The sequence below is a fragment of the Entelurus aequoreus genome, linkage group LG07 (assembly GCF_033978785.1).
Source record: "Entelurus aequoreus isolate RoL-2023_Sb linkage group LG07, RoL_Eaeq_v1.1, whole genome shotgun sequence".
In the NCBI taxonomy this organism is placed as follows: domain Eukaryota; kingdom Metazoa; phylum Chordata; class Actinopteri; order Syngnathiformes; family Syngnathidae; genus Entelurus; species Entelurus aequoreus.
In genome coordinates this window covers 59,724,887-59,743,777 of record NC_084737.1, presented here as the reverse complement: position 1 = coordinate 59,743,777, position 18,891 = coordinate 59,724,887, and the positions used below count along the sequence as shown (strand labels likewise).

The 18,891-nt window shown below is 38.5% G+C and overlaps 1 protein-coding gene across 1 annotated transcript; it reads left to right on the top strand.

Annotated features, from left to right (window-relative positions):
- Positions 1-5,309: 5,309 nt before the first annotated feature.
- On the top strand, positions 5,310-18,851 carry LOC133654100 (DDRGK domain-containing protein 1-like). Its single transcript, XM_062054110.1, has 8 exons — positions 5,310-5,540; positions 10,344-10,496; positions 12,948-13,084; positions 13,338-13,439; positions 13,527-13,649; positions 15,169-15,207; positions 15,298-15,403; positions 18,330-18,851. The coding sequence occupies exons 1-8, from the start codon at positions 5,453-5,455 to the stop codon at positions 18,488-18,490; spliced, it is 909 nt and encodes a 302-aa protein (XP_061910094.1). The 5' UTR covers positions 5,310-5,452; the 3' UTR covers positions 18,491-18,851.
- The last annotated feature ends 40 nt before the right edge of the window (positions 18,852-18,891 follow it).

The window sequence follows — 18,891 nt, the reverse complement described above, 5'->3', positions numbered from 1 at the left end:
AAAGATTGGCCTGGCCCACTAGGATCCCTCTTTATGTTTGTGAACTTTATAGTCTATACATTTAAAGTGATGTGATAATCAAACACTCTAGAAGTCTAGAATGAAAGAGCATATAAGAATTGACAGAGTGTGTACCTTCAGTGATGAATGATGAGCAGAGGCAGAGTTTGGAGTGTCTTCTTTAGCTTGCTTTCCATGTTTATGTCCTCACTGTCCACTGTGTCCAGGAACATGGAAAATGTTTTCCGTGCCATTTGCTGTTTGACGCCCGCTATCATGCTAATTAGCTGTCTGAAAGCGGATGACTCCGCTGTAGAAATAGCCTGCATTTCTTCTTGCACATACGCTGCAATGGCTCTATCAATGTTGTCCTGGCTAGCAGTCCCTCCGTTAAAATCCAGCCGCTGTTGGAGGCGGAAGTGAAGTGTCTCTCTCTTTACTAGCTTCGTAGAAGCATGTTGTTTTGTAGCTGTTTCAGCAGATTTCAATTGCTGTTTTGGGCAGTAGATGGGATCTTTGATCCAAGACACAACTTATATTTAACTAAAATTATTTTCTTTGTGCTCGACAAAAGAAAAGTAGTGAGAATATCTCCATGTTAAGAAACTCGGCTTCAGCTCTGCCATGATGTCTTGTTAGTAAACACAGACACGCCCCCTCCCCTCCCCACACCCACTCCCAGACACACACAGAGCGCGCCTCTTCTCTTGTCCCCGTTGTGACACAAGAACATTCAGAAGGACGACACTACAACTCTCCAATAAAACACACTCAGATCTTCTGTTTCTAGCCGATACTACATACAAAATAACGTAAAATAACGTAAAATAACGCAGTAACGCATCATGTAGTAACGGTAACTGAGTTACTGAATATAAAAAATAATGCGTTAGACTACTAGTTACTGCCATTAGTCCCAACACTGATTGCCACCAGGTGTGCCTGACTGCCAATCAGGTACAGGTGAGGGAAACAAGTGCTCAGGGAGACATGCAGGAAAAGGAACCAAAATAGGAGCTCTGACAGGAAATAAAACAAACAGACAAAAAAACAAAACATAACCAAACTGTCAGTGAGAATCCTGACAGTATGTTTGTTAATGCTGTTGTTGATGATTGTCAATTACTTTATTCCATGGGACTGAATCATTCTTTCTTCGTGTTTTGTGCCTTTCGATTTTCTTGTAGAATGTATAAAGAGTTAATTTGAAAAAACATATCTATGGTTTTATTCATTTATTTTATCCTACTCTGGTCTGATGATTATTACTATGGCTGCACAATAAAAATTGGGTCTTATAAAAACATTAATGTGTTAAAAACATGCGTACTTATATGTGGCTGTTAGATGCTTTCAACGTCAGTTTAGGATTATGTTTGGTTGATGGTTATAGATAGTAGTAGTAAGGTGAACTCCCTTGCCAAGTCCTTGTGTCTGTTTCCAAAACAAGTTTATGTATATGCAGAAAAACATTGGAGTGATGACAGTGGCGATAATATGTCTGCTACAGAGTGAATGTCACATTATATCACATGTACAGCTTTGGGGTCGGCAACCAAAAACGTTGAAAGAGCCATATTGAACCAAAAATACAAAAAACATATCTGTCAGGAGCCGCAAAAAATTAAATGCTATATATAAGTCTTATAATGAAGGCAACATATGACGGAAGTGTCTATATTAGTTATAATAACCTACTATCAAAATGACTATGTGTCGCAGGCTGAAGCAAATCTTTGTTGACAGAAATGTAGAAATGTAATATTTATTCCACACATTTTTACAACATTAGAAAGCATTAGTAAATCAGAGGCTACTCAGAAAGTGAGATAATGCCAGGAAATGATTGGCTTTTAATGGCTAAAGGCATAGATGTGTGCGACCAAGTTAAAGGAAACGGCAGGCTTTCATTTTTCAATAGATTTATTGCAATCTTTGGCAAGCTAGGTAATGTATGCTGTGGTCTGGAACAACATGGCACACAAACAACTATCATAAATGCAGCCAATATTACATACAGATAATGTGTCATGAGACATGCAAAACTAAATTATATAAAAAGAGAATAAAAGTAAAGGATATTAAATGAGCTCAAATATACTTAGAAAGTGTCATGTCTGTGTGATCAGGTTTTGTTTTAGTCATGTCCTGTTTGGTTTTGGGGAAGAGTGGCTCGTGAGATCGACAGGCGGATCGGTGCGGCGTCTTCAGTAATGCGGACGCTGTATCGATCCGTTGTGGTGAAGAAGGAGCTGAACCGGAAGGCAAAGCTCTCAATTTACCGTTCGATCTACGTTCCCATCCTCACCTATGGTCATGAGCTTTGGGTTATGACCGAAAGGACAAGATCAGGGGTACAAGCGGCCGAAATGAGTTTCCTCCGCCGGGTGGCGGGGCTCTCCCTTAGAGATAGGGTGAGAAGCTCTGCCATCTGGGGGGAGCTCAAAGTAAAGCCGCTGCTCCTCAACATCGAGAGGAGCCAGATGAGGTGGTTCGGGCATCTGGTCAGGATGCCACCCGAGCGCCTCCCTAGGGAGGTGTTTAGGGCACGTCCGACCGGTAGGAGGCCCCGGGGAAGACCCAGGACACGTTGGGAAGACTATGTCTCCCGGCTGGCCCGGGAACGCCTCGGGATCCCACGGGAGGAGCTGGACGAAGTGGCTGGGGAGAGGGAAGTCTGGGCTTCCCTGCTTAGGCTGCTGCCCCCGCGACCCGACCTCGGATAAGAGGAAGAAGATGGATGGATGGATGTTTGGTTTTGGTCACTTAGTTCCTGCTTTTTCACTCCCTTGTTTTGTTTCCATGTTTACCCATTAGTTTCACCTGTCCCACGTTTAGACTCACACACCTGTCACCAATCATGTCACTGTTATTTAAGCCTGTCTTTTTCTGTTGGTCGGGCTGGCGACATTAACTCTGTAACCCCTGTTTACCGCTGTTACCTGATGCTACTCATGTTTTCCATAGTTCATGCTGATCTTCTCACGTCATAGTAAGTGTCTGTCGTATATTTCATGTTCATAGTTTTTGCCTTTGTGCTAGTCTTTTGTTTTCTTAGCCAAGTTTTTGTACTTCCGCCTTGTGCGCGCCTTTTGTTAGTGTAAAAATAAAAGATGTATTTACCTTCAAGCCAAGTCCAGTCTAATTGTTTTGCATCCTGGGAAAGCAATCCGCGCAGTAATTTGCGCCGCCATAGTCCACGTTATGACAGAATGTCGCCAGCCCGACCAACAGAAAAAGACAGGCTTAAATAACAGTGACATGATTGGTGACAGGTGTGTGAGTCTAAACGTGGAACAGGTGAAACTAATGGGTAACCATGGAAACAAAACAAGGGAGTGAAAAAGCAGGAACTAAGTGACCAAAACCAAACAGGACATGACTAAAACAAAACATGATCACACAGACATGACAGAAATGAGGCATAATGATGCAATGTGTACATACAGCTAACCTAAATAGCATGTTAGCATTGATTAGCTTGCAGTCATGCGCTGACCAAATATGCCTGATTAGTACTCCAACAATTCAATAACATCAACAAAAGGCACCTCTGTGCATTCACCCACAGCATGACACTTTTGGTGGACAAAATGAGACAAAGGAGTGGAAGATTTTACATGTAAACAAACTGTTGCTTCACGGTCCACACTATGGTGAGTTCAAGAACCGCCGAAATTAGTAGGACAAAACGATGTTCACCATTTACTCTCATCAGTGAAGCATACACACCAACATATTAAACAGCGGGCTTTCTAACAATTGGGAAGGTTTGTGTCATGTTTGTCCTCAAACAAAAAAACATACTAAAACGAAAACATTATTTTTCCCCCCATCTTTTTCCATTTTCAATCCTTTTAAAAAAATGCTCCAGGTAGCCACTAGGGCGGCACTAAAGAGCCGCATGCGGCTGGAGAGCCGCGGGTTGCTTACCCCCGGGTTAGGGTCTGGATGAAGATGCATAATATTTTTTTGCAGTTTGAATCTGCTAATATATTATATCATTATAAAATATCTATATCAGGGCTGTCAAAAATAACGAGTTATCTCTTGTGATTAATCACAAACAATTACTGCAATCCATGTATATACGCAGATTTATCACACAAACACACACAACCCATATTTGCAATGTTCCTGTATGATATTTTGACATTCAAATTGTATGTGTCCAAATAGTTATTTTTCAAGTTAATCAAAATTATGCAAGCAAGTAAAAATCTGTGATTAATCATAATTAATCCCAATTCGAAGGTGTGATTATTCTTATTGCGAAATGTATCAAAAATATATCAAATCTTTAATTCAATTAGAAAATGAATAATAAAATTAAAAAATTTTTAAAAGCAAAACTAATATAAATAATATCTAAAGCAATGAGAGGCCATGGATATTTCAGAAGCTACTGACTTTTCCAAGCAGTAGGGGATTAGTTGAAGTGTATCAAATGAAATAGAAGCTCTGTATTCCCAAATTATCTGCCATGCCAGCATGTTTTGTGGGCACAAGTAAATAATTAAATGTATCTGGTAGAAATTAAGCCTTTAGAATAATTTAAAATAAGTGCTTTATTGTCATTTCATTTACAACACAACAAAACTTTGTTGCGCAATCCTATACAGCAGCATCTTGGTTTAAGGGTAGTTAGCAGTTATATGGCAATGAATAAATAACAATTATATGTCAGTGAAGGATGAATAAATGGTGAAATGGCAGTGGATAAACAAATAAACAGTTAAATAGCAATGAATAAATAAACGCTTAAGTGGCAGCTGGATAAATAAACAGTTAAGTTGCGGTGGATAAGTAAACAGTAAATACGCAGTTCTGTTTCAGTTTAAATATCAGTTTGAGGTATTGATCATTTTCTTATCATGATTGATATATTTATACATACATATTGTTACCGTACTGAAAAGTACTACTAACACATTGTCCATGTCCTCTATGTAACATGTACTATACTAAATGTGGATAGTTGATGCAAAAAACGTCTTATTGCAGTATTGTTCATAATATGATGTATAAAATAAAAGGATTCGCAAGTTGAGCTGACTGCTTTATATTAATGAATCTTGTTTGTTTTCTATTCTAGAATGTCTTCAATGTTAACTCTTACTAGACAGTCGAGAACATTTTGGATGAAATAATAATTAATTTGGCTCTTACTGCATAAAAAGGAAATAAAAAAATATTCTTCTGCGGAATAATATCAGTGCGGTAAATACAATTGAAAAAAAAGACATCTATAAAAAAGGAAAATTGTATGTTTTTACTCCAAATCAATAGGGGTGGTATTGAGCTTAAGCTGCCAAATAATAGTAGGCGAGGAAATAAACGAAGAAGAGTTGTGTCGGATGTCAACCTAAAGGCTAAAAGGAAACGACACGCATGTAAACACGCGTGATACAAAAGTATCATCTGGAAATTATTTAAAGGGTGTGAACCCGCCATGGATGTAGCACTGTATTTGATAGCTGCTTCTATTCTCGCCGTGCTGATATTTTTCGCTGTGAAGTTGCGGAAAAAGACAGAGGAAGGTAAGCTAACCTACCAGACCGTTAGCATAACATAACTTGCTAAATTAACCGTGAACGGTGTGAAATCTCTTGTGTACATAGTTATACTTGGAGGTCATTTGAAATATATATAATAATACACTTGTGTACACAATCATGCTTAAAAGTCATTTTCTTTCAACTCTTTATCCAATACGTAAGTTTAGCGAAAGTGCTTTAGGCTACGTCAGCAAACCCCAGGTGTAGTGTCAAATATGGAAACTTGAGTTTGCCATTAGTCAGAGGGCGTGGTGTGAAAGAATAAATGCATTACAATAGCATGGCATTTGTCTTAACATCCATAAAGGGCAATTTTAATAACATGATATTATAGTGGCCCTGCGATGAGGTGGCGACTTGTCCAGGGTGTACCCCGCCTTCCGCCCGATTGTAGCTGAGATAGGCTCCAGCGCCCCCCGCGATCCCGAAGGGAATAAGCGGTAGGAAATGGATGGATGGATAGATATTATAGTGACTGCAGCTGATGTCATAATGTTTGGGGGTGGGCAAGTCAATCCTATAAAGAAAGTATACTATTTACAAACTAAAATTCACTTCAGGTAATAATGAGTCCTTGGAGACAGGAGGTTTTAGGTGCCAAAATAAATAATAATGAGGAAAGCCAATTCTAGATTTGTTTTTATTGAGTTTTGCTGCACTATAAATGCGTGGTGTAAAAACTTAACCCATGACGTTTTTGCAAAAAGTGAAGAAAAACCAGATAAGCAAAAACATCAATGTTTTGGACTAAAAATGAACTTATTTTTGTCACTTGTTTTTGACGTTTTCTTTTCAATTGTATTTTAAATTCCACAGACAAGACATTTAAAAGATGGGGTATTGGCCCAAAGCAGCACTCGCTGCTTGATGAGAAGAGCGGTATGTGCTTTCTTGTCAGTCTCCAAAAGTATCCACAAAATCTGTTGCTTGTCGCTTTAAAAAAGAAAAGAAAAGAGTATCTTGATATTTTCTTATCAGAAAAGCGACTAGAAGTCTGGTTATTTGTTAAATAGGGCACGTGATCTTGCAATGCCTTGTCGGCTGTGTTAGCCTTTTTGGCAAACGTTTTAGTTTACAATGCTGAGTTGGACACAGTGCTGTGCAAAAGCGAGTAACTAACCAATAAGAAATGGACTGTCCTGGTGCAGAATATCAAACAAGCAAAAAGAACAACCGGTTTGCTACCTCAATGTAGACGGGTGTACTTATCTGATTCTGACTGGTTTGACTGAGAGGAAAGAAGTGGGGCAGCTTGTTGCAGACAGGACACTCTTATTATTTCTATACCATGAATGCAGAGGTGTGTTATCATTAGAGGTGGGGGAAATAATCGATTTTAGATACATCGCAATTCAGACATGGACAATTATAAAATCGATTAGTAAAATATTATGGCTATGAAACTTTGGGCACCACACAATTTGAATCGATTTAATTATTGGGGGTAATGATTCGAATCAGAATTGAGTATCCGTTTCTGATTAGAAACAAGATGCTGGAATAAGTTTGTTGTGCTGCCTGCCTTTTTTAAAGAAACTTTGCAGCGTGCAGTCACTAGTTCCACGGCCGTTGCCGCAAATCTGAAGCACTGACAACACTTTTTTTTTTTGTTGGAACAAACGTCTCCATCTCGTTAGGATTAGCATTTGCCATGTTTTGCTATGCTTGGGATGAAACTCCACTAAGGAAGTAAGGAGCTACGGAGCTACGGAAGTTCATTGACGCAAAAAGTTTGCCAGAGCAAGACGAGAAAAACATAGATTTTTTACAATTTTTTAAATTGTCTGCAACAAGAAAATCAAATGTATCGATAAAATTAATATATCGCCCAGGCCTACCATGAACACACCAACATGTGTCAGGTGATCAGTTCAGATCAGATTATTTGAGCTAAAAAAAAAACAACAATACATACATTTCCATATTTAGTATAAGCAGCAATAATGTAAATGTGTTACACTTGTCACTTTTCTACCTTCAAGGTACTCAAAGCGCTTTGACACTATTTCCACATTCACCCATTCACACACACATTCACACACTGATGGCGGGAGCTGCCATGTAAGGCCCTAACCACGACCCATCAGGAACAAGGGTGAAGTGTCTCGCTCAAGAACACAACGGACGTGACAAGGTTGGTAGAAGGTGGGGATCGAACCGGGAACCCTCAGGTTGCTGGCACGGCCACTCTCCTAACAGCGCCACGCCGTCCCCTAATAATAATGTTGCGTGTACACAGTTGCATAGTGATTGCTTGCATGCGCAATGAATACCGCAAGTTGTTACAGAAGTTAATCTTAAATTCACGATAATTGTGCTTGTATAGTGCGCATGCCCTATACACCTCTCATGCGTGTGCATAGACGAGTGTGCGTGTGTGCGTACAGAAGAGTGCAACATACAGGATGTTGTCAAAGTGAAGTTAATACATGCAGAGGTACCTGAGTCAGACTGATACTTGAATAAGTCATCATTATCAAAACCGTATTTCATGAGGTTACCAGTTTTTCCAGTGCAATCGTGTTAACTGTGATCCTTCTTCATTGGCATATTTACTGAGTACACTTATCTTATACAATATTTTAAAGTTGAGCAGAATGGAGCAGAAAGGGATGTTTGTTCATCTCACGGTTGCGATCCGGACTATTCGGCGTCTTTATCTCACTGATTCAAGGTCATTGGCTTTGCTTCCACGTTGGAAATAAGAAAAATCGCATCACAGGCTTTTTTTTTCTAAAGCGATCGTTTAAAATACTTAAGCAGTTAATAATGCAGCCTGTTTGCACAAGGTTTTAAACATGTTAAAGAAAAGAACGAAAAACTATGGCAGTGTCGTGCATACAGCTGGCGTAAACACACTTCAGATACATGCATATCCCCCAATGTATTATGTTCTGGATGCTTGAATTTCCCCTATCCGTTTATCCGAGCCCTATATAGCGGCTAAGTTGGCAACACTGATCTAGGGATATAACAATAAACGTTAATAATGATAAACCGCTGTAAAACTCCCAATAATCAAATCAAATCAAATCAATTTTATTTATAAAGCACATTTAAAATTTACCACAGGGGTAGCCAAAGTGCTGTACAATGGGCAGGTTAAAAATAATACGAGAACAGAGCAAACACAACACAACACAAACAGAACACGATAAAAAATAAATAAATAAAATATAAAAACATAAAAACAGGTTCACAGCAGGTGTATTATGGGGCGCCATTGCAGGATGGATATCACTCAGTGTTAAAAGCCATGGAATAAAAGTATGTTTTTAAGAGAGATTTAAAAACAGGAAGAGAAGAGGCTTGTCTAACACTCAGAGGTAGGTCGTTCCAGAGCTTGGGAGCAGCAGCAGCGAAAGCTCTGTCACCTCTAAGCTTCAGCCTTGTGTCCGGGACCGTCAGTAGCAGCTGATCGGCTGATCTTAGGGATCGGGTGGGGCAGTAAGGCTGAAGGAGGTCGGAGAGATATGTTGGCGCGAGGTTGTTTCGACATTTAAAAACAAATAAAAGGAGTTTAAAATTGATTCTGTAACGCACAGGGAGCCAGTGAAGGGACGCTAATATAGGGGTGATGTGCTCACGTCTGCGGGTCTGTGTTAGCAGACGAGCAGCAGAGTTCTGTACGACCTGCAGGCGGGCGAGGGAGGCCTGGCTAATGCCTACATACAGGGCATTGCAGTAGTCTAAACGAGTCGAGATAAAGGCGTGGATTAATTTCTCGAGATCATGTCCTGATAGAAGCGGTTTCACTTTCGCTATTTGGCGTAATTGATAAAAGCTTTTTTGTACGACGCTGCTGATTTGTTTTTCGAATTTAAAATCTGAGTCGAACTTTACCCCCAGGTTTGTGACACAGTCGCTGAGATATGGGGTCAGAGTGCCGAGGTCAACATTGGGGGAGGGGGAGCGACTTGGACCGCACAACATAACTTATGTTTTGTCTTCATTTAGGCTCAGGAAGTTAGCTGAAAGCCAGGCTTTGATGTCGTGCAGGCAGTCAATAAGACGTTGAACCGTGTTATTTTGTGCCATGGGAAAATAAATCTGGCAATCATCGGCATAAAAATGAAATGCAATATCGTACTTCCTAAAAACAGAACCAAGGGGGAGAAGGTAAAGCGCAAATAAGATTGGGGCAAGGATTGAGCCCTGGGGAACCCCATGTGGTAAAGGAGCTGTGGAAGACATAAAACTGTCTATTTTTACACAAAAACTCCTGTCAGTTAGGTACGACCGGAACCAGTTGAGGGCGGCGCCCTTAATGCCCACACAGTTCTCAAGACGAGTGATTAAGGTGGCGTGGTCGACGGTGTAATCAGTAATATTGTTTTAAATTAAAATGATTGTAAGGCCGCAGGGATGAAACAATATAAAATTCTCATGGTGCAATATTGTCCCCATATTAAAGCCATTGTACAGCATAATTGCGGTATTGTCAAAAATAAAATAAAAAAGACTTGACAATTTCATAGTGTGTAAAATGGAAGTGGCAGGGAATGGAACCCAGGACCTTATTGTGAGGCACGAGCCGTAACCCCTCTTCCACAATGCTGCCCCTTATTACATACATACATTTCACCACATCTAGTGTGTGTGTGTGACTATCAGTGGTACTTTAACTTTTAACTTAATGCTTGAGTCTGAGACGGTGCAACGCAGCAATAAAAACATTGTTAATTTTAATTACCAGTCAGCAACACTACAATATTCCACAATAAAAAGGGTTTAAGAAACGAGGTACGCTTCTTTGTTAGCGTTGTGTTTCAATTCTCTACACAGATGACAGAGAGAATGAGTTGGCTGTGGTCAGAGCTGCAGGCGTACGCCATCGGGCAATTGCGGAGGAGCGAGGCGCTGGAATGCCGCGTCGGAGGAGAAACCTTGCAGCTGTGATGGCCAACAGAAGACTACAGGGAGAAGCAGAAGAGCTCGGTAAACAGACACTGTTGCTCATTCATAAACGTATTCTTAAAATTATTGTGATTATTCTTTTGTCAACCTACAATGCATGATTTTGCGGCAGCCTTTCAAAAAGTTGTGATGTTTTGCTCCCATCTGGACGGAGGTTTTTAGTCCCAAGAGGCAAAACAAAACGGTACAGATGTAGTTTTGTCCCAGCTGCCATCACAGAACTAAATAAGCTGTAGTACCAATTTTTGCCTATATTTATTTTAGTGCCATTTATTATTTTAATTATTCTTTTATTATGGTGTTTTATTCTGGCTCGTCCCAAATCTTATCTGATTGAAATTGTATATGTTTTATCCTTTTTATGGGGAACTTTTGATTACATATAGTACAAACCCTGTTTCCATATGAGTTGGGAAATTGTGTTAGATGTAAATATAAACGGAATACAATGATTTGCAAATCATTTTCAACCCATATTCAGTTGAATATGCTACAAAGACAACATATTTGATGTTCAAACTGATAAACATTTTTTTTTTTTGCAAATAATCATCAACTTTAGAATTTGATGCCAGCAACACGTGACAAAAAAGTTGGGAAAGGTGGCAATAAATACTGATAAAGTTGAGGAATGCTCATCAAACACTTATTTGGAACATCCCACATTTGAACAGGCACTTTGGGAACAGGTGGGTGCCATGATTGGGTATAAAAGTAGATTCCATGAAATGCTCAGTCATTCACAAACAAGGATGGGGCGAGGGTCACCACTTTGTCAACAAATGCGTGAGCAAATTGTTGAACAGTTTTAGAAAAACCTTTCTCAACCAGCTATTGCAAGGAATTTAGGGATTTCACCATCTACGGTCCGTAATATCATCAAAGGGTTCAGAAAATCTGGAGAAATCACTGCACGTAAGCAGCTACGCCCGTGACCTTCGATCCCTCAGGCTGTACTGCATCAACAAGCAACATCAGTGTGTAAAGGATATCACCACATGGGCTCAGGAACACTTCAGAAACCCACTGTCAGTAACTACAGTTGGTCGCTACATCTGTAAGTGCAAGTTAAAACTCTCCTATGCAAGGCGAAAATCGTTTATTAACAACACCCAGAAACGCCGTCGGCTTCGCTGGGCCTGAGCTCATCTAAGATGGACTGATACAAAGTGGAAAAGTGTTCTGTGGTCTGATGAGTCCACATTTCAAATTGTTTTTGGAAACTGTGGACGTTGTGTCCTCCGGACCAAAGAGGAAAAGAACCATCCGGATTGTTATAGGCGCAAAGTTGAAAAGCCAGCATCTGTGATGGTATGGGGGTGTATTAGTGCCCAAGACATGGGTAACTTACACATCTGTGAAGGTGCCATTAATGCTGAAAGGTACATACAGGGTTTGGAGCAACATATGTTGCCATCCAAGCAACGTTACCATGGACGCCCTGCTTATTTCAGCAAGACAATGACAAGCCACGTGTTACTTCAACGTGGCTTCATAGTAAAAGAGTGCGGGTACTAGACTGGCCTGCCTGTAGTCCAGACCTGTCTCCCATTGAAAATGTGTGGCGCATTATGAAGCCTAAAATACCACAACGGAGACCCCTGGACTGTTGAACAACTTAAGCTGTACATCAAGCAAGAATGGGAAAGAATTCTACCTGAGAAGCTTAAAAAATGTGTCGTCTCAGTTCCCAAACGTTTACTGAGTGTTGTTAAAAGGAAAGGCCATGTAACACAGTGGTGAACATGCCCTTTCCCAACTACTTTGGCACGTGTTGCAGCCGTGAAATTCTAAGTTAATTATTATTTGCAAAAAAAAAATTAAGTTCATGAGTTTGAACATCAAATATCTTGTCTTTGTAGTGCATTCAATTGAATATGGGTTGAAAAGATTTGCAAATCATTGTATTCCGTTTATATTTATATCTAACACAATTTCCCAACTCATATGGAAACGGGGTTTGTATTTTGTGATCTTGGCAATGTTTGTGATGCTTATTATGTGGTAGATCTTTGTATTGCATATCTAAGATGTTACTTTCTCTGTATGTTTAAATTGATGTCCTGATCTTGCTGGCTGCAAAACAAGTTTACCTGTGGGTACTAATAAAGTAACCTAACCTACATGCCGTGGCCGAAGCATTGTAGGATATTAAGCTGGGAGGTCACACTGAAGAGGACACAGCGTTCTTGTTAGCCGCTTGGCTTGATTAGCAGTCAAGCATGCTGCTGTCCCTCAGCTTTATTCAATGAGTATGTTGCATGTGTTTCATTACCGGTACCAAAAAATACTAGTTTTCATCCCTATTACTTACAGAAGAATCAAGGAAAATATTGAAAAATACTTTAAACATTTGTGCAATGTTGGAGATGAGCACTAATATTTAGGCAGTTTTCCTTGGTCAATGCTCTACTTGTTGCATAATCTTGCAACGTTTTTAAACAAACCTTTTAAAATTTGTGGTGATATCAGAAGAGGAGCAAGAGAATCAGCAGCCTGAGGAAGAGGAAGAGGAGACAGGACAACAGACCTTTCAGCCAACAGCAAAAATTGGAGCCAAAAAGCAAAAGAAGCTGGAAGAGAAACAGGCCAGGAAAGCCCAGAGAGAGGTAAGCACCAAGGATATACAGTAGTAATAATTGGACAAAAACTGGAACCATGGACTTCTTTTGGTGCAGTTTGGGTGTTGCAAATGAACCTTATCTTATGTGTTCCGACCATTATCCCAGTTGTAAAATAATGTAAGCGGGTCCTAAATTAGGGGAACTTTATTTTCCAGTGTTTCTCTACCAACTCTTGTACATTTCCTCAAGGTTTTAATCATCAAAATCGTGTCTTATTCAAAAATAATTTTACTTTTAGGCAGAGGTGGAGGAGCGTGAAGAAAGGAAGAGGACGCAGGAGCTCAGAGAGCAGGAAAGACGTCAGGAACAGGAGAAAGAGAGACTGTTGGAAGAGAAACAGGTCTCAGTTCATTATTTTAGATGTTCTTTTCCTCACCGATCCGTGCAAGGGAGGAAATGACGTAACAACTCATTGATGTTCAATCAGGAGGAAGAAGAGCGGCGGATCAAAGAGGAGCAGGAGAGACGGGAGGAGGAGGAGTACCTAAAGCTCAAAGCCTCTTTTGTGGTAGAAGATCAGGGTGAGGAGGAAGAACTCACTGAAGACCAGGTCAGGTCAATTGGGATATGGCATCTCACTCAATCTGTGTATCATTTCTTCATTCATTTTTAAACAAAATAACTATTTTTATCAATATTTGTTTCCAGATCCAAAAAAACAAATAAATTGAAGATTTTGTTTTTTGCACAATTGGAAAATGGAGATGAAACAGATAATGTGTATGCAAAAAAAATAATTAATATGCGTATATGAACTTATTTTTTTGCAAATCCATTTAATATACCAAATAAGTAGTACGGAAGTAGTTTTATGTAGACTTGGGCTTTCAGGTAAAAAACGTACAAGAAAACAGGAGGACCGATGGGGGTCTAAATCAAAGTAAAGTTATGAGATGTTTTTGTTTTAACTTAGCCAAACATTTACGTTGTAGTATAAGCACTACTACAAAACCTAATAATAATCCAATTAGTTGCTAAACTTTTCATGAGCATGTTCAAGTAAGGAGCGGGCTTAGCAGCAAATGACCAATCACAAACATTGATTTACTGTTTACGGCACTCAGGAAGAACAATATTATAAGATGTGTATTTAATAAGGAAATAGCAAACCATAAAGTCTTGTTCCACACAGAGGTTTCCTTGAAATTCCACACAAACACGGATTTTAAAAATACATATTTTCCTCTGCGTTTTGGCTTTTGGACCATATGCAAACATATACTTTTTTTTTCTTAAGACAGACCCATAAGTGAGGGGCGACACACAAAAGGGGTCTGAGAATAATTTCAGTTGTATTCATAGGAACAAAAGAACAAATACTGGCTATCTGAAATCAAATAAAAAAAATACTAGAAAATTTAAAGTATTGTCTGTTCTTTACATGGGCACTGTAAGTGTACTGTTTCACTGTGTGTCATTGTAAACATTCTACCAAAGAAAATGGCAGGGATAAGACAGTCCCTCCAACAACAATTTACAAATTTGCTCATGAAATTTCAGTTTTGCCAGATTTTTATCTAATCCCTGCTTTTGTCTCTCACCGATCCCCCCACACATGAACTGTGACATCATTTTCAGAGACAACTGATCGGTCAGTTACTGTGGTGACTTATTCTGCTAAAAAGTTAACCTGTTTTGTACCGCTTTTCTTACATTGTCAGTGTTTCACTAGGTTAACCCAGACAACCAAGAAGTGGTAACTTTAACTTGATTTGTTGTGCAGAACCTATGGTACAGACAGACCCCCTGGGTCCTCCTCCTACAGTTGTTTATCTGAAAGTCCAAGTATGTGTTAAACTACTTACAGGTAAACTTGGTATATCAAATGGATTGGCAAAAAAAAAATGAGTAGGCCCCATAACCGTTTGTCCATTTTCTAGTTGTGTACAACATTGGAAAACGATTATTTTTTTATTTCGTTTTGGGTCTGCAAACAAATATTGAAAAAAATATTTTTTTAGGTTTAGTTTCATTTAAGAAAAAAATTAACAAATGATACACAATTCACTTAACATCTCTTATATTTTTTCATATAATTAGAACACAATATTTGTGTTTTTATCTTCCAGTCACGCAACCTACTTCAAGAATTCATACATTACATCAAGGTGATTACCCAATCCAGCTTTTGCAAAAAATAAGATATACTGTGCTTTTAATCACACTTCCTGTGTCTACACACTTCCTGTGTCTACCAGACTTCTAAAGTTGTTCTACTGGAAGACTTGGCCTCTCATTTTGGGATGAGAACACAGGATTCCATTGATCGATTGCAGGACCTGCTAGCAGAAGGCTCACTCACAGGTTTGTCACAATCTAGCATTAGAATAACAAGTTATTAAACACCTTTGCAAGAAGCCAATCATGGGTCATTACGTATAATTTGTTTGTCATCTACTTACAATTAAATATATATATACAATAAAAAATGGTCACGTGTGTGCATTCCTTAAAATTATATTTTGTTGAGGTGCATCTCAATGAAGACATTTTAATATTTATATTTTGATTTATTTCGGTAATTCAATTTAAAATGTGAAACCTTCGTATAGATTCACTACAGAGTTAAATATTTTAAGAATACATTTCGTAATCATTTTGACGATTATAGTTTGTTTACAGCTGATAAAAAACAAAGTTAAGTAGCAATTTTTTTTTTTATCGAAAATTTCAATACTGTAAAAACTACTCAAAAAATGTAATGCAAAATCTCCTGAGTCTTACAGTCTTAACCTTTATACAGGTCCTACGTACGATTTTCATTCCTATGACGTCAAGTTTTAGTGTAAGTTGGAAAGTTTACCAATTTTGTACCGAAATTAAAACGTATGTGATTTACACTGTACACAAAAGCACAGACATATAAAGTACAGTAATACAATGATTTAATACAATAATTAAATTGAACCGTAATAAAAAACAGAGGTCAATTCCTTTTATCCCTGTTTTCGTCTTGCACAATATTAGGGACATTGCAAAGGAGGGAGAGACTCAATAATGAAAACTATGTTGCTTTGTTGTCACTGTCCATTTTATAGGAGCAGATATTTTTTCATGTTCAAGGTTCTCATCTTTATCAATCAATCAATCAATCAATCAGCTTTATTGTCCATTCTTACATGTACAAGACACATAAGAACTGAAATTACATTTATCCTCCTTGATGATCACAATGTTTTGACCAGGCATGCAGCCAAGGTGATCTTTTCTGAGCATTTAATTGGTAATTCATGATTTAATGATTGACTTGTTTTTGACGTACTATTATCTGACGTCTAGTTCTTGCTTGGGAGACGTAGTGAAGGGAAAAAAGTAGGGCTGTCAAAGTTGATGCGATAACTATAATTTCCTTTGACAGGACGCATTTTTAAAAGAGCGAATAACATGCACGTGTTCCGTTTGACCCTCGATCCATTCCATAGCGTTGGAAAAATGTTTGCGTTCAGTTACTGTTGCAGGGAAAAAATAGCTATCAGAAATGGAGAAAGACAAGGATACATGATGGAAAGCCCAGGTCCAAAGCCATGGCAAGTCGTTTACCCAACAAGACGAGCATTTTCATCCCATGATTGCCATTGAAATGTACAAAAGTCTGCTGGCGTGCTTGCATTGAGAGGAGTGGCGCTTCACTTCAATGTTTCGATTACAGTTTACTTCATTGATAACATAAATTGTAGATTGTTACTGTTACTGGTTTAGTAAAATGGTATACAAGCTCAGCAGAAGGAAGACGTTAGGGAGGAAGTCAACTTTGTCGGAGACTCACGTTGTCAAAACAAGTCAAGACATCTTCTCAAACCAATCACACACTTCAGGCTTCAAAATAATAACGCTACGCGTCACATCCGGTCTAACTCCACAAACAATCTAACATTAGAATCCTGCTTTGTCAAAGATGTTTTGTCATGTAATCTGTGTTGTGTCTACCTAAATTAATGCTAGTACATCAATTGAGGAATATTGTGGGGGGTGTTCTGACAGGCTGAAATATTGTGTACTGTATATTCTATGACATGTTCTGGTTGATAGTCCTCAATTACAGAATGTTTAGCAGGCTGAATACTACACGTTATTAATTAAAAAATAAATAAATAAAGGTTAAGACATTGTCATGCAGCGGTATGAATACCATTAACTTGTACAACATGTGATATATATGTACAGAATATCAGAAGCATTTATTCAGGTAGCAATATCAAAGATTACATTACCACACATATTTGACAATCAACTATGATTGTAACAATCCACATTTTGTGTTAATGATGCGTGAAAACTGGTATCTAAACATGGAAGTATGGCTCCTCCCCTCTGAATGCAAGTGCTCCTACAGCAGTAAATACAAATTCTGTATTCCTACAAAATACATAATCTGGCAAGACACCAACGCACTGCAGGTATTTTTTTTAAATATTGATGAGAAATCCATTTTGGGTTAACTGTGAATAAAATGTGATTGTCAAATATTTTCATTGTTTGAAAGCCCTAGAGAAAAGATAACTATAAAGAACAAAAGGGGCATTGTCCGTCAGTGTAGCTACACACCACTACAAATTTTCCAGTGTGGATGTACAGCTATCTGTTTTTTATTAATTATTAATTAAAAAATAAATAAATAAAGGTTAAGACATTGTCATGCAGCGGTATGAATACCATTAACTTGTACAACATGTGATATATATGTACAGAATATCAGAAGCATTTATTCAGGTAGCAATATCAAAGATTACATTACCACACATATTTGACAATCAACTATGATTGTAACAATCCACATTTTGTGTTAATGATGCGTGAAAACTGGTATCTAAACATGGAAGTATGGCTCCTCCCCTCTGAATGCAAGTGCTCCTACAGCAGTAAATACAAATTCTGTATTCCTACAAAATACATAATCTGGCAAGACACCAACGCACTGCAGGTATTTTTTTTAAATATTGATGAGAAATCCATTTTGGGTTAACTGTGAATAAAATGTGATTGTCAAATATTTTCATTGTTTGAAAGCCCTAGAGAAAAGATAACTATAAAGAACAAAAGGGGCATTGTCCGTCAGTGTAGCTACACACCACTACAAATTTTCCAGTGTGGATGTACAGCTATCTGTTTTTTGTACAATATTATTCATTTATGGGAGAGTGTTGTACCCACAAAACGTAACACAAGGCCCGCCCTTATGTACAGTGTAAAAAAATAATAATAATAATTATAGTCTCTCTGTTTTTTCCAGGGGTAATTGATGACAGAGGGAAGTTCATTTTCATTACTCCAGCAGAACTGGACTCTGTGGCTCAGTTCATCAAACAAAGAGGAAGAGTTTCTATCACAGAGCTGGCTCAGGCCAGTAACTCTTTGATCAATCTGACTCCAGTGATCGGCAACACAACCTGATGCAGGACTTCACCTGCTGCTGAACTTATATCAGTTGATCTACTCTAATCACAAATACAGGTTTCATCACGGTCATCAATCACTATCCAACATTGGTTCTGCATTTTGTAAGCTCCACAGCGGTCCTACCCAAACATAGCAATATGTTCCTGTGTCTGCACAATGTACATGTACAGTATCATGGACCTTTTAGCCCAACTTCAAATCATGCAACTCAACCCGTTCAGTTACTCATCAAGACTTAATGCAATGCACCTAGGCCTTTGTTACAAATACTTAAGCCAGTTCAGCCTTTGTTTTTGAGAGACTTCCAGAATACACTTTTTTTGGTAAGTTGAAATAAATGAGTTATCTACTTTTATGTCTTCTTTTTAAATGTTTTGTTTTACTATGTTCTTTGG

Bases quoted from the DNA above. Each gene is read 5' to 3' on its own strand.
- LOC133654100 (XM_062054110.1), top strand. From the start codon at position 5,453: ATGGATGTAGCACTGTATTTGATAGCTGCTTCTATTCTCGCCGTGCTG. The intron at 5,541-10,343 runs GTAAGCTAACCT...TTCTCTACACAG, and splicing joins GCGGAAAAAGACAGAGGAAG to ATGACAGAGAGAATGAGTTG. The intron at 13,440-13,526 runs GTCTCAGTTCAT...ATGTTCAATCAG, and splicing joins GACTGTTGGAAGAGAAACAG to GAGGAAGAAGAGCGGCGGAT.